This window comes from Lemur catta, chromosome 1 (genome assembly GCF_020740605.2).
Source record: "Lemur catta isolate mLemCat1 chromosome 1, mLemCat1.pri, whole genome shotgun sequence".
Classification (NCBI taxonomy): domain Eukaryota; kingdom Metazoa; phylum Chordata; class Mammalia; order Primates; family Lemuridae; genus Lemur; species Lemur catta.
Window position 1 is genome coordinate 83,447,005 of NC_059128.1, and position 16,453 is coordinate 83,463,457.

At 33.7% G+C, this 16,453-nt stretch overlaps 1 protein-coding gene across 1 annotated transcript in view; it reads left to right on the top strand.

The window, feature by feature from the left end:
* Positions 1–16,453, top strand: part of AP4E1 (adaptor related protein complex 4 subunit epsilon 1) — a 67,229-nt gene that overhangs the window by 13,588 nt on the left and 37,188 nt on the right. Inside the window, exons 7-13 of the mRNA XM_045529196.1 lie at positions 164–330; positions 3,839–3,912; positions 7,797–7,919; positions 8,022–8,131; positions 11,484–11,623; positions 12,658–12,770; positions 12,883–13,001. Coding sequence (XP_045385152.1) covers positions 164–330; positions 3,839–3,912; positions 7,797–7,919; positions 8,022–8,131; positions 11,484–11,623; positions 12,658–12,770; positions 12,883–13,001 — 846 coding nt within the window. The remainder of the gene's footprint in view (positions 1–163; positions 331–3,838; positions 3,913–7,796; positions 7,920–8,021; positions 8,132–11,483; positions 11,624–12,657; positions 12,771–12,882; positions 13,002–16,453) is intronic.

Consider the following 16,453-nt stretch of genomic DNA (forward strand, 5'->3'; position numbering starts at 1 on the left):
ATAGAAGAAATGATACATATTATAGTACTGTTTCATTAAATGTGAACATAAACTTTTAAGTGAGCATGTATTAAGTTAGGCATTTCAACCAGGTCTATTTTACATTTGATAAGACATTATTATTAACAGACAGTTCTGTTTTTTTTTTTCTTTTGGGATATAGGAGAATTCATCTGGATATAAAGACTTGACTGGCAGTTTTGTGACTATTTTGAAGCAGGTGGTTGGAGGAAAGCTCCCAGTAGATTTCAATTACCACAGTGTGCCAGCACCATGGTTACAAATTCAGCTCTTGAGAATACTAGGACTTCTAGGAAAAGATGATCAAAGGTAAACTATTCTAAGTAAGTTTACTTAATGACCTCATACCATATGATAGGCTTAGGCTTTAATCACCTAGAAGTTTTCTGATAAGCCAGATTCTCCTAATGCTTAACTGGCTTAATAGTGATAAATAAATCACTGTAAGAAGTACATAAACTCTTTCAGAATTGCTGGGATAATCCTGCCTGTCTGCTTATCTAAATCCTACCTATTGTGAAAGGTATCTCTGAAGTACCATCTCCTCTGTGAAGCTTTCTTAATTGTTCAGGGCTTGGGAAATTTTTTCTCTCAAGGACCACAAAGCCTAAAATAACAATTATTTTTGTGGGCCACATGTTGTCTGTTGTATCTATTCAACCCTGCTGTTACAGCACAAAAGTAGCCACAGATAGTGCATATATGAATGAGTATGGCTGTGTTCCAAAAAAACTTTTTATGGACATTAAAACTTGAATTTGATATAATCTCCATGAAATACTGTTTTTTAAATTTTTTTCAACCATTTGAAAATGTAAAAACTTAGCTTGCCACTATACAAAAACAGAAATCTGGTCAGATTAGGCCTGTGGGCTGTAATTTGCTAACCCTGGTTATAGTTGGATGTGAATGCTTTACTTTCTTAATTCATTTATCTGGATTATTCTTTTAGCCAATTACTTAAACTTTTTTGTGGGTATCTTTCCAACTATATACATTCTTTTTTTTTTTTTTTTTTGAGACAGAGTCTCACTCTGTTGCCCAGGCTAGAGTGAGTGCCGTGGCGTCAGCCTAGCTCACAGCAACCTCAAACTCCTGGGCTTAAGCTATCCTTCTGCCTCAGCCTCCCCAGTAGCTGGGACTACAGGCATGCGCCACCATGCCCGGCTAATTTTTTGTATATATATTTTTATTTGGCCAGATAATTTCTTTCTATTTTTAGTAGAGACGGGGTCTCGCTCTTGCTCAGGCTGGTCTCGAACTCCTGACCTCGAGCGATCCACCTGCCTCGGCCTCCCAGAGTGCTAGGATTACAGGCGTGAGCCACCGCGCCCGGCCCATATATATTCTTTTAACTTTTTATTTTGCCATACCTTTTCAAACTTACAAACTTTCGAAGTTATAAGAATAGTACAAGGAGCTCCCTTACTCTCTGTACCTAGATTCATCAATTAATTTGCATTTGCTCTCTCATTCTCTCTCCCCTTCTTTCCCTCTTTCTCCCATTCTTTCTCTCCCTCTGCCCCTCTCTCCCCTGTCTCTCCTTCCCTCCTCTCTCTCTCCCTCTTTCTCTCTCTCTACGCATGTGCACATACATATTATTTTTATTAAAAATTTTTTTTCTGAACTGTTAAAGAGCATATCCAACTAGATTTTGGTTCCCTTGAAAGTAAGGACCTTGGCTTGAGTCCTTGATATGTTTTTGTCTTGAGAAAATATTTGCTAATCAATATTCTGATTTGATGGATATCGTTGCTTTTTATGCCATAGGGTACCTTTTAATCCTAATTCTTTAGCCTAGCTTTACAAAGGGACCATCCTCTAGGTTGTTGCTCCTAGAAATGCCTCCTTAACTTCATGTCAGAATTCATTTGTCTCTGAGCTCCTAATCAGCACTAATTGAGCTGTATCACTCTTGATATTACCCCGTTACTTATTTCTGTGTTTATGAATCTCTACTCCTGATTGAAATCTGAATTGAAAACCTAGAGGTTTTGGAGTAGACACATACATTAGAAATGTTTGTCCTAATTATATTTTATTTTACATAATTCCAGCCTATCCTAACATGGAGCTCTAGTTGGAGTTCACTGGGATTCTGTTTTAAAATCACTAATTTCATATTAGTGCATCAGATCTTATTGGTCTAAAAAGGCTTAATGCCATCATATGTTGTCAGGAAGTAACTGTGGAGGCATTTAGTGAATTTATTTAGTAAATTCACTAACTCATTATCTTTCTTCCTTCTTTCCTTCATGGATGAATTTGGAGAATACATACAAAGATGAGTAAGTGAGTCCTTACTTTCAAAGAGCTCAGTTGAATAGTAATTAGGCTCAATTAAATGAAGAAATAAAGAGTGGAACTCTCTTATAAAGATGTGGAACATTAGAATGTTTTCTACTTTGTTGTCCCCACTCTAGTGAGATTTTACGTTAACACAAATCTTACATTTTGTAGGGCATGGTTAGCTCAATGTGGCAAAGTAAAAATGTTAAATTATTTTATAACAGGATTCTAAAAGTTTTTAACTGAAAGAACCAATTTACTGGAAAAGTCTATTACATTTATGGTCTTATATATATATTTTTTGAATATTTCTTGTGTTTTATAGCTTTGTGCTTCTTAGGTTGTTAACATTTAGCTTAATTGTGTCCATAAATGTTTCTACATTTCATGTGGTTAATTATGACTCTCATACCAGACATTGGCTTTTAAAATTGAGAAACTAGACTATAATCTAGGTGTCATATTACCAACTTTTTTCGGGGGAAGGGTTGGTAATATGTGCTGACATGGAGAAATGCTTACATAATAAAATGATGGATTTTAGAATATGGTTCTGGATTCTTATTATGGATATTTATACTTCAGTGAAGATAGACTGAAAGTACATGCATTTAAAATTGAATTTTCTAGCTATATTTTTGGAAAAAAGGAGAACTTTCCTGAAAGGGATGTAACAAACTTGATAACTAATTTATGTAACCCCAAATTATGTTGATATTTTTGTTTGTTTTGTGGCACAGTTTCTCTGCAAGACCACTGTATGTATTTGATTTTGCTGGTATTTTTTTCCCATTAGTGTATTTTGAATTGTAAAACATACAGCATACCAGCTGAGAAGACACAGTTTTTCATATTCGCCTATTGGAGAGGATTTTTCTCTTGTAGGCTTGGAGCCAGAGTGCTAGGGCTCCATAAGCATTGCACTTTTTTCTTTTTTTTAACAGTATCTCCCTCAACACGATTGTTGTTGTAGTGACCATAAAGACATCTGAATGGTACAAACCTGTTAATTTTACAAAATATATTTCTTTATATTTAACATAAATGTAAGTTAAAATTTTCTTACTGAAGAACCTTCTCAGGGAAAGACTAGTATTTGAATACTTTTAAAAAACTATCTGGTTAAAATACAGATAATATACTGTCTGGAATAATCTTGATATGTGAGGTATTACTGTAGTTAGTAACTTAAAACAGAAATATTTTGTTGCAAAGAAAATTATAAAAGATAGTAAGTTCAACCAAATACAGACTTGTTTTGTAAACTAGGCAAAAGTGAGGAAAGAATTGATTGACTTTTGTATATCTCATTGGCTAACTATTAATAATTAACTTTGTAAAGCAGGAAGTTCAGATCATGAAAAAGAGCAAATGAAATCTTTAAGAAGTGAAATTTGCAAACTTCATAAAATTAATTTCTTTCACTTCTGTAGATCCTCACTTTTAAAGAGAGAGAAGTTTGAAAAACGATGTTTTTATTGGGTTAGAATACTGTAATTCCACTGCAAATAAAATATCTTTTAAACAGGACAAGTGAATTAATGTATGATGTTCTTGATGAATCCTTACGAAGAGCTGAGTTAAATCACAATGTCACATATGGTAGGTAATATATGTAAATGCTACCCTAATGACTAATGGTGTTTTTTTAGTATTGCAGCTAAATATGAGTTAGAATACTGTAAATTTCAATAGAGTTTTATACACTAATTTTAAGGTGGTTCTTTGGGTTATTATTTTTTCAATGTAAGTGTTTAATAACTAATAGATAGCAATAATGTGAAATTATGGCATGTTATAAATATTAACCTAAATTTATTATAATTGTCTTTTTATTGAAAACATTTATCAAGTATCTAACTGACTGTGAAGATAACTTAGTAGATTTGTTCCATATTTGGTGAAAGTTTACAGTATTTGAGGATATTTTAGGATAGTTAAATAGATCAGTCAGCTAGTCGTCAAATATTTATTAAATTTCTGTTTTTTGTCAGGCCCTGTGCAAGGTGCTTAGAGTACAGCAGTGAATAAAACAATATTATTATGGGGCTTACAGACCTGATGAATGGAAAGAGACAGGCGTTAAATTAATGTTACAAGAGAAAATTACAGAGTACAGTGGAGAATGCAGCAGCTAGTCATAGGTGAGGGGTAGAACAAGGAAGTTTTTCCTGAGAAAGTGCTATTCAGGAAGACATCTGAAGGATGACTAGGATATAGATAGAAATATATAGAATAACTTCCAGTTTTAACAGCCAGAGGGAGGAACTATTCTATTTGATCTGTCTGAGAAAGCTCAGTGAAGAAATTGAGATTTTTGGAGCTATGTAAAAGATGAAAGTAAAACGATTTGAATTTTGCATGCTTTTGAGGAGAGCAGTAGATAAGGCATCAAGAGCTAGAACTCAAATGAGAAGTCATTTGTTAATCTGGTAAAATACCATGAAGTAGAGGATGAAGAGCATTACTTGTTCTTTCCGACAATGTTAAACTGTGGATTTTTAAGAACACTGGTTGTAGAACTGTAGGGTAGACCAGAGGGCAGAAGTTGAACTAGGTTATCTGAAATAAAATGTGCCTGACAAAGATACGGTAGGACTAAGGAGAAAGGATTACATGCATGAGACCAGTACAGGAAAAATAATGCACATGGTAGTGATTTGCAATGGTAAACATTAAAGGATAGATTAATATTTTGCTTGTATAAATGGTAACTAAGGCAATAAAGGTATTTTATTTGTTCAACCAGTATTTATTGAGTGCCTATGAAACAAAAACTTGATTTTGTTTTAAACTAGGTACAGATTGAGCAAAGAGTTGATTGACGTAATGTATTCCTCCATGCTAAGTGTGGAAGGTAAAAGGAAGAATAAGGTAGACACAGGCCCTGTCCTTATGAGTGTACCGAGCCGTGTAAAAACCAGTTGATATTATTGAGGTTCCTGCTATGCAGTCAGAATAAGGGGCAATAGATGTTGATGACCATTATTGAGACAGGTGGTTTGGCTAGGAGCTGTCAGAAGATCCAGAAAAATGTCAGAACTTTTCCAGACAGTTAAAGCAAGTTAGAAGGTTTTGTTTGCAATAGAATCAGTGTCCAGGATAAGGGTTTGAAAGGCTCTCAAGAAATTCTGTTTAAAAATCAGTTAAGAATCTGCTTTTTTTCCTTACAGAAAGTTTTTTTTTAAAAAATAATTGACATTTCAGCTTTAATTTTTTTATTTTTTTGAATAGGTAATATATGCACATGGTTCAAAATTCAAAAGGTACAAAGGGTATACAATGAACAGTAAGTCTCCCTTCCACCCTTATCACCCACCACCCAATTCCCCTTCCTAGAGATAACCACTGTTATCTGTTCCTTTTGATTTGGAAAATGCTATATACCTGAGGAAATATTTTTTAATATTCTCTACTAGGACTCTTCTTTTGTTAAAATTGCTTGAACCAACACCAGCAATTTGTTCCTTTATAGGCTGTTGGTCCAGTGTTTCACCTGGCCACAGAAACCCTATTGTTTCTGTTGTTTTATTTGCATTACTTAGATTTTCATAGTTATGCTTTCCCCCCATATTTCTATTGGTGCAGTTTGTAGCTTATATTGATTATACCAGTGGCAGAGTATTCTCTAGTAATCCTAATATAAATATTTTATTGCTTAAGAATGTGAATCTTAATTACAAGCTTCATAAGGGCAGGGACTGTGTCTCTCTTATTGACTAGCATATTCCAGTAGTTGGCATTGTGTAAACCAATGAGCAATATGCTTTATATGAGCTAAAGGAAGAGAAAGTTATTTTACTTTATCAGTTATCTAAGTGGGTTTCAGTGTTAATACTTTCTAAATCATATATTTATGAAAGTTCTGTTATTATAACTTACCTCAGGGTCAAATCAAGAAATAAATTGCATTAACATTTGTTGAGTATTTGCTATGTGCCAGGCATTGTATAAAATGGTGTAGAGGATATGAAGAAGTATAAGATGTAAGGAATTTACAATATAATGGAAAAGATAACTTATTCATGAAAATATAACACTGGTATAAGGCAGAATGCAAAGGTGTGGTTTAGGGAATAAGTGTTACAGGAGTTCAAAAGTGGTAGGGGGCTTCTTTGTTTTTTGTTGGTTTTTTTTTTTTTATATCTTTTTACAAATGTAAAAACCATTCTTAGTTTGCAAGTTTACAAAAACAGATTAAAAGCTAGATTTAGTAGTAATTTGTCCATTCCTGCCTTAGTTGATTTGTCAGTTGACGAAGGCCCTCTTTGTTTAGTTTGTTCATTTCAGGAATCATAAACCCAACTTTTTTTCACAGCACAAAGTAAAGACATTTTATAGCACAACATCTGAATATACAAGGTATCTTTAGGTTTAACTAACTAATTCTGTAGTTTTTCCTTTAATTAAAGTCAGTTCCCTTCTTCAAAATTAATATTTCTGATTTCTTCTCCCTTTCTCTCCCCCTCTTGGAATACATGTATAAAAATTTATCTGTGCATTAATTGTTAGGCAATATAGTCTAAAACATGGCTAGTTGAATATTCAAGATGTATCTTGTATATAAAGAATGTGTCTGATTGTTATGTTTTAAGCTTTTGGAAATAGAGGAGTGATTCTATAAAGGACACTTGATATACTTCAACCTGTAGTACATTTTAAGTGCTGATTTTGTACCTTCACTGTGTCTCACTTCTGGTACTGTGATTTTAGGACTTAACTGTGTGTCTCAGTGATTCTCCTTTAATATGGCAAAGCTCCAACTCATTGACTCATGCTTTTTAAAAGATTTTGAGAAAAAATTTAGTGTCCACTTTGATCATCTATCATAGTTATCAGACTTTTGACTGTATCAGAAAGCCAAATTTGAACCCCATCAAGATGTTCAGTAGATTGTTCTATGTGTGAGGTTAATTTTAAAGAAATAGCTTAAAGATTTTTGAGTAGTGACCCTATTTTTGAAATAAATGCTAGATGATCTTAAAATGATTATGTTGAAATAAACTACATATACAATTTCTGTGTATAAGTGATAGAAACTACTTGAGAATAAACCATTTTAAAGCATTCAAGGAGTGTTGGAATTATCTATTTATTTAGGAACAATATATTATTTCTGTGTTCATTAGAATGTGAACTCCTTGAGGGCAGGGCTTTTTGTCTGTTTTATTTACTACTGTATCCATAGTACTAAACCATGCCTGGCACATAGGAAGTATTCAGTAAATACCTTCTTTATGAATGAATGTATGATTATTATCCGTTAGTAAATATAACTCTCTTTAAATTGTACTGTGGTAACCTAATCCTAGTAACTGTGTAAGCCTGAAAACAGTAAAGTTTGTTTCTTTGAAAAATTTCCATCAATAAGATTTTTGACTAAAACTGACTTTCCAGTTAGTTTATCTTATTACAAATTCTACACAAATATGTTCTTTTATTATGCTTTACCATAATACCTGCCATTTTTATTTTTCTTTCTCTAGCTATTTTGTTTGAATGTGTGCATACAATCTATTCTATTTATCCTAAATCAGAATTACTTGAGAAGGCTGCCAAGTGCATTGGAAAATTTGTTCTATCACCTAGAATAAATCTCAAATATTTAGGTAAGATGATTGGTTCTTTTGACAGAAATTATAGAGAGAGCTTTTGAAATTTGCTGGGTATTTGTTTCAATTCACTTTGTATAATGTAATCTTTTTTTCTAGGACTGAAGGCTCTTACCTATGTTATTCAACAGGATCCTACTCTGGCTCTTCAACATCAGATGACAATAATTGAATGTTTAGATCATCCTGATCCTATTATTAAAAGAGAGGTAAACTGGTATTTTGAATAATGTACATGAAATAATAAAAATTTTAAAGTTTTTGTTGGTATTCTGGAGAGAGGTTAAAGTGGTAGGCAGAGTGTGTGAGGGTGTGTGCGTGCATGCACACGTATATTTTAATTTTTGAATGCATTTAATTGTTTTTACTAAAGTTTAAGTAACTTTTCTTTTTTTTTTTTTTTTTTGGAGACAGAGTCTCACTCTGTTGCCTAAACTAGAGTGTGGTGGCATCTGCCTAGCTCACAGCAACCTCAAAGTCCTGGGCTCAATTGAGCAATCCTTCTGCCTCAGCCTCCCAAGTAGCTGGGACTACAGGCATGCGCCACCATGCCTGGCTAATTTTTTTCTATATATTTTTAGTTGTCCAGCTAATTTCTTTCTATTTTTTTAGTAGAGATGGGGTCTCGCTCTTGCTCAGGCTGGTTTCGAACTCTGGAGCTCAAACAATCTGCCTGCCTCAGCCTCCCAGAGTGCTAGGATTACAGGCGTGAGCCACCGTGCCTGGCCACACAGGAATGTTTTAAAATGATGAATTGTAAGGATTAGGTCCAGTTATCTGTGTGGGTTCATTAATATCTTTTTGGTCTAAGCATTGTACCAATAGGAAATCTCAATTTTTGTCTTAGGTCTTCCTGTGAGTACAATTCAAGGTGTACTGCTGTTGTTATATGTACAATTTAAGATGTAATTTATGATAGTTAATATTTTTCCATTATTCTCTTTTACATCTGTAAAATGAGATAATGAATTCCTTATTAAATAGATAGGAATGTTGAAAAAATTAGTGAAGATATCCACAAAATGATTTGAGCTTAGAAGGAAAGGTATAATAATGTAGTTAACTTGTTTTTCAACTTTTTCCTTTTGTAAAATTGCTTCAGTGTATAATTGAGTGTCTATATAAATATTTCTGTTAATTCTTGTATAACAAATACTCTACATGTTTGTTAAAAATGATATATTGAACTTAGTTAAGAGTGAAAAGTTTTCTGATTATAAAAATAATAAAGATAAAAAAGAGAATCTATTAAACATGTAAATATCTTAAAAGTAATAAGTTAAAAATAGGAGAGTTTATTGAGAGAATAATAATTATAATTCTTGAAGATTATGAATTTTGATTTTAAAAGGCATTTTTGAAACAAATATTTTTGAGAAATTAGCCTTTATATATATATATTTTTTAATTCATATTTTTAATCATCTGACAATTTTTACCTGTCTTGAATGAATCTGGGAGGCTTCCAGATGTACTAATTTCTGTGTGTAGGCACTGTAGAAAAATGAGAAGGATCTAAGGGATAATAACAAATAACTATGTGGCTGTATATGCATCCTGATATTGCCAATTCCCCTTCCACTTTAACACATACAGAGCGTGCATTTCTTTTGTGTAGTTGACTACTAAGTTGAACAAAATTGACTTGGATACACTTTTCTTTTTGCTATATATAGTCCCTCCTTATCCACAGGATACATTCCAAGACCCCCAGTGGATACCTGAAACTGCGGATAGTACTGAACCTTATATAGAATATATTCATATATACCTATGTATGTAAGGTTTCACTGAATCTTAAATATACTGTGTTTTCATATGATAACCAAGGTAGCTACTAAGTGACTAATGAGCGAGTAGCATATCCAGTGTGAATACCCTAGACAAAGGGATGATTCACGTCTCACTTGGGATATGAGATTGGGGTGTGAGATTTCACCATGCTACTCAGAATGGTGCATAATTTAAAACTTATGAATTGTTAATTTTGGTATTTTTCATTTAATATTTTTGAACTGTGGTGGACTATGGTAATGGAAACTGCAGAAAGCAAAGCTGTGGATGGCGGGGGACTACTGTATTTAATTATTGGGTTCTCACTTAAAAATGAGAGTCAAAGAGAAAATAGGCAACTTTTAAAATTATCAGGTTTGATCCATTACCTGCAGTGAAAAAAGTAGATTGAATTCTGTGGGGAACGTACTGAGTATCAGTGGTACCCAAAGAAGGCACTGAAGTACTGTCTCCTCAGTGCACTGTCACTTCTAACCTCTATTGATATGGCAAGGACTTTGGTCCTTGGGTGTGGGGTGACCTGTTGTTTGGGGTGGGATTCCCTTTTACCTGGTTTTATTATCACTCTTTCATACAGGGAGAGAGAAGGCAAGAAGGAGCTACTAAAGCTGAACAGAAAAGAACTCTAGCAATACAATTCCTAACACCATATCCCCCACCCCCATTCAGTCCTAGAAATACCAAATTTTAGGGTCTTAGAGTAGGAAATAAATTGGTGTATATTATCTAACAATATATAACATGTAGTTTGGAGTCCACAGAGAGCAAGTCTGAAGCAGCTGCATAAATTGAAAGCTATTTATTGATCGGGGAGACCTTTGTATTTATATTAAATAGATTTAAAATGGACTCAAGTGTTAACTAAAATGGTTTTTTTTTAAAAAAATCTTTTAAAATATGTTATCTTTGTACTTGAAGTTCTGACTGTAAGGATTGAGAAATTAGAAAGATCCTTAAAGATATTTTGAACAAGTTTGACAAATAGGGTATGTGAAAATTCTCTTACAACTGATATTGCTGATCCTAAAACACCAATAAATATTTCTTTCTCAGTATTGCCTTTCAACTCATATTGATTTCTAGGAGTTACATTTTTAGAACCTTAATCTGGAGCCTTGGAAAGTCAGCCAAATGGGAGCTTACTCTGGTACTGGTCTTCCTTGAGGCAGCAAGAGGTGTATTCATCAGCAATTAGAAAGTAGCTATAAAACAGTTCTTTGATGCCTGAGATTCTGAGTGTAGGTTTTGCTAGGCTTTGAAGTGCTTGAGCCATCAACCTTTGTCCTTCCGTTAGAAGCCATTTGCCCTCAATTGCCAAACCTAATTAAGTGCTATTTTCTGTTTGGGTAGTGTGGGAAACATAGTTTGCAAGATTGGATTTATACACAGACCCACACACACATACTCATAGGCATAAGTGAGGTACAATTAAGAGCTGTTATGTTTTTAGAAAATATACTGTAAACCTTTTAACTTTTTAGTCCTTATGTGTTCTGTCATATAGAAATGTCAGATTGTAATTATCTATCTCTATAAAAGCTTTTAGGCTTTGGAATTGATCATAATTCATTTTTTGACAATAATTTTACCTTCCTTAAGCTTTATTTTAGTTAAAATTTGCATTTCTATTCATCTATTAACTGACTGTCCAGTAGAGGTACATAAAAGTAGAAGAATCAACTATATGATAAACCTATATGTTAACTATATTTATTGGTGTTATGCACAGTTTTATAATACTGTTTTTAATTTCTTTTCTTTAAATAGACTCTGGAACTTCTTTACAGAATTACTAATGCACAGAATATAACAGTTATTGTCCAGAAAATGCTTGAATATTTACATCAGAGCAAAGAAGAATATGTCATTGTCAATTTGGTTGGTAAAATAGCTGAGCTGGCTGAGAAATATCCTTTGTATGGACCACAAGTCTTAAAATAGTTACACAGTGATTTTAAAATGATTGGTATAGATATGGTGACTTGCAAATTGAGTTCAGGGACCAGCAATAACTTCCATTCCTGATTTTCAAGCCTTTCTTGTCAAAAACAGGAATTTGTATAGACTTATTAGGGAATGGCTTTTTTCCTGGTTTCTTTCATTCAAGTAGTCAGTATTTTGAATAAGAAGATAGAGGAACTTCTCTCTGGTTCCTCTTTTAGTCCCTTTTCATCCTTGACTTTATTTCTTACCTGGTTTATTTTGCAAGTAAAAGTTCTTGTTTTTTGGAGGGAGTGGATAGAGTGTGTGTCTGTGTAGGGGGGTGGGTCAGGATGCTACCATTTATCCTTTACGCTATTGTTTATGTTAGAAGTTGTCACAGTAAACGGTTGGGAGTTCCATTAATATGTCACATTTCTTCACATTTGTTTTTTAAAAGTCAGAGGAACTTTACAGTTCATAAGGATATTCCATTCTTTTTAAAATGTCCGTTTATTACTAAGAAAGAATGAGTGAATAATGTTAATCAAATCAGAAATTGCTTAAGTATAGTTTTGTCCTAGGACCGTGCTGTAGTTCTGGTCAGCAGAATGACAGAATTTTAGAACTGATGAGGAACAGATTAGAAAAGATTTTGAACAAATGTTCAAGTAGATACACCATAATAGGTAGCCCCCTTGAAGTGTATAAAATTTTCTATTGTTTGTCCTTAGTAAGCTGGTTCATTTCTATCAGTTACTTCAGATTTATTTACCAGATGCCTATTATATGCAAGCCTGGTGCTAAAGTAACATAAACTCAGTTTATTACGTTTATGAAATAAGCTTTTACTAAGTACCTATTTCATATAAAATTTGGGTATAGAACAATTTATGGCAGGGGTTAAAGATAAAAATGCCACACTAGGATGAATTAGGGTTATTTTTGAAAAGGTTGCCACAGAAGGATAATTTTAATAACTGGCATTTGGAAGTGTACTTGTTCTTAACACTGTGGACACATATGCTCCTGATAATGCGTGGTTTATTCAGACAATGAATGCTGTGTTTTCAGTGGGAGGAGATGTAATGCATCCTGATATTCCCAATAACTTTCTGAGACTGCTAGCGGAAGGTTGGTAAACTATTACATTCTGTAAAGTGAACATTTTCAAATTAAATGTTTTAATTACAGAGTCCTAGGAGAATTTAGTGAAAATTAAAATGGTATATCAATTTCTTTATAGGTTTTGATGATGAAACAGAAGATCGACAATTAAGACTCTATGCAGTTCAATCTTATCTTACTTTACTAGATGTGGAAAATGTGTTCTATCCGCAGAGATTTCTTCAAGTTATGAGTTGGGTAAGCAAAGTACATTAAATCATAAATTTATAACGTTGTTTTTTATGAAAACCAAATTTTAATGTTTTCTTCAGAAATCAGTTCTAATCAGCTAATTCCTTTAGCTGTCAGTTTTCTTTTCCGGTGGCTACCTTCTATCACTTGACTATTGTCCATTTTTTTACTTTGCCATGTCACTTGTCTAGTCTTTTAAATATGGATATTTGTTATCTTTTTGCATTTACAATGTGCTTGCGTTTTTTATGTAAGTCCATGTTTGAATATGTGAATACTCATTTGTCTGTGCTATGTTAGTATTCTTATACTGCATAACAATGTTACCACAAACTCAGTGGCTTAAAGCAACACAAATTTATTGTCTCACAGCTTCTGGGGGTTAGGATTTCAGGAATGGCTTAGCTGGGTTCTCTGCTTAGAGTCTCACAGGGTTGCTGTCAAGGTATTGGCTAGAGCTACTTTCTTTTCTGAAGCATGACTGGTAAGGGATCCACTTCCAAGCTCATGTGTGGTTGTTACTAGAATTCATTTTCTTGTGGCTGAATTTTTGTCACTGAGGGTTTCACTTTCATACTGTCAACTGTAGAATGCCCTTAGCTGCCTTCAATTTCTTGCCATGTGGGCCTCCCAACATGGCCGCTTGCTTCAACATAGCCAGTACAGGAGATCAGTTCTTTGCAAGGCAGAGATCACAATTTTATGTAATATAATCACATGTCATTGCATACAGCCCATCACCTTTGTGTATTCTTTCTTGTGCACGTGGGTGAGTGTTTCTTTAGGGGAGATTTAGAGAAGTGCAACTATTGGGTCATAGGATACACACATTTTAATATTTTGTAGTATTGCCAAATGTTAGCATGTTAAACTTAAATTTTCCCCTGATTTTATTTACAATTTTTTTCTCATATAATAAATATCCCAATACTTTTCTTTTTTTTTCTTTTATTTATTTTAATTTAATTTAATTTTTTTTTTTTTAGAGACAGGGTCCCGCTCTGTTGCCCAGGCTGGAGTATAGTGATACGATCAAAGCTCACTATAACCTCAAACTCTTGGGCTCAAGCAGTCCTCCTGCCTTAGCCTCTAAACTAGCTGGGACTACAGGGTACAGCACCACACCTGGCTAATTTTTTTATTTCTTATTTTGTAGAGATGGTTTCTACAGGCTGGTCTCAAAGCTCCTGGCCTCAAGTGATCTTCCCGCCTTAGCCTGTCAAAGTGCTAGGAGTACAGGCGTGAGCTTACTGCACCTGGCCAAATATTCCTGTGCTTTTCATTTAGCTTCCCAGTTAATGTATTTAACTACATTTGCTTTACTGTGTCTGCATTTATATGTATATCTGGTTTGCAGTTTTTTTTCTAAGCCATTTAGAATTGGAATCATGATACTTCACCCATAAAAAATGCAACATGAATCTCCTGTGAATGACATTATTCTAAATAACCATAAACTATTATTGTACCTAGAAATGTAACATTAATTCATTAATATCACCTAATATATAGTCCCTTCTCAGATTTATCCAGTTGTCCCAAAAATGTCTTTTATGATTGTTTTTTTCCCCTTCTCAATCCCAGATCCAGTCAAGGTTCACAAATTGCATTTAGTTATGTCTCTTTAGCTTCTTTTAATTTACAGTAACCCCTGGTTTCTTTTTGATTTTATAACATTGATTTTTTTGGATGAACACTGTCGATTTATAGAAAATCCTACAGTCTGATTTTGTCTGGTTATTTCTGTTCAGATTAAACATTTTTAGCCAGAATATTAGATAGGCAATGTTGTGTACTTCCCACCGCATCATATCAGGATGCATATGATGTCAATTCATCCACTTATTGGTGATTGTAAGTTTATATGTTTGGGTTAAGATGGGGACCTCTAGATCTCTCCGTTGTAAAGGTACCATTTCTCTTTTAGAATTTATAACTAATCTGTGAGGTGATTCTGTGACGCTGTGTGAATATCTTGTCTTCAACTATCTTTCACTAATAGTTTTAGCATTGCCAGTCTTTCCTGAATTGGTTATTGTGTTTAGTGGCCATTAGTTTTTTCTGTGCAGGAATGTGGCATGTCACTCCATTTATTTAGATAGTTTTTTATTCCTTTCTACAGCATACAAATCCTATACAGTAGTCCCCCCTTATTTGAAGTTTTGCTTTCTGAGTTTTCAGTTACCTGTGGCCAACTACAGTCTGAAAATATTAAATGGAAAATTTCAGAAATCAGCAATTCATAAGTTTTAAATTGTATGTCATTCTGAGTAGCATGGTAAAATCTTAAGTCATCCTACTTTATCCTGCTCTATCCTACCTGGGACATGAATCATCCCTTTGGCCAGGGTGTCCATCCACACCCTGTATATGCTTCCTGCTCCTTAGTCACTTAGTAGCCATCTAGATTATCCGATCAACTGTAGCAGTATCACAGTGCTTGTGTTCATGTAATCTTTATTTTACTTAATAATGGCCCAAAAGTGTAAGAGTTGTGATGCTGAGAATTTGGTTATGCCAAGAGGAAAATGCTTCCTTTAAGTGAAAAGGTGAAAGTTTTCAATTTAAATAGGAAAGAAAAAAATTGTATGCTGAAGTTGTTAAGATTTACAGTAAGAAGAGATCTTCTAACTGTGAAATTGTGAAGAAGGAAAAAGAAATTCCTGTTGCTTTTGGTGGTGCACCTCAAACTGCAAAAGTTACAGCCACAATGCATGATAAGTGCTTAGTGAAGATGGAAAAAACATCAAATTTGTGGGTGGAAAACATGAACAGAAATATGTTCTGATTGACAGCAATTGGGTTTGGTACTATCTGTGGTCTCGGGCGTCCATAGAGGTCCTCAAACCAATCCCCTGTAGATATGGAGGGCTGAATGTATATATAACAGATACCATAGATTTTTGTATTTTGGTCTTGTATCCTGTAGTCTTGCTGAACTATCATAACTTAATAGTTCTATGAGTTTTTTAGGTAAATTTCTTGAGACCTTGTTAAGAATTTTTGTATCCATGTTCATGAGAGATATTGGTCCGTAGTTGTCATTTTTTGGTACTCTAGTTTTGGTATCAAGGTCATACTAGCTTCATAAAATGATTTGGGAGAATGCTCTCCTCTTTTATTTTCTTGAAGAGGTTGTATAAAATTGCTGTTAATTCCTGCTTTGAAAATTTGGTAGAATTTTCCAGTGAAACCATCTGGACCTGGAGATTTCTCTTTTGGGAGTTTTAAAATTACAAATTCAATTTTCTTAAAGAAAAATTTCTTAACTGAATTTTCATTCAGTAGTTCAATGTACTTTTTTTTTATTTTCCATGAGACTTCATCTTTGAGTCATGAATTATTTAGGAGAGTGTTGCTTATTTTTCAAGTATTTGGATAATTTCCTGTTATCTTTCTTTCTTTCTTTAATTCTTTTTTGAGACAGAGAGTCTTACTCTGTCACCCAGGCTAGAGTG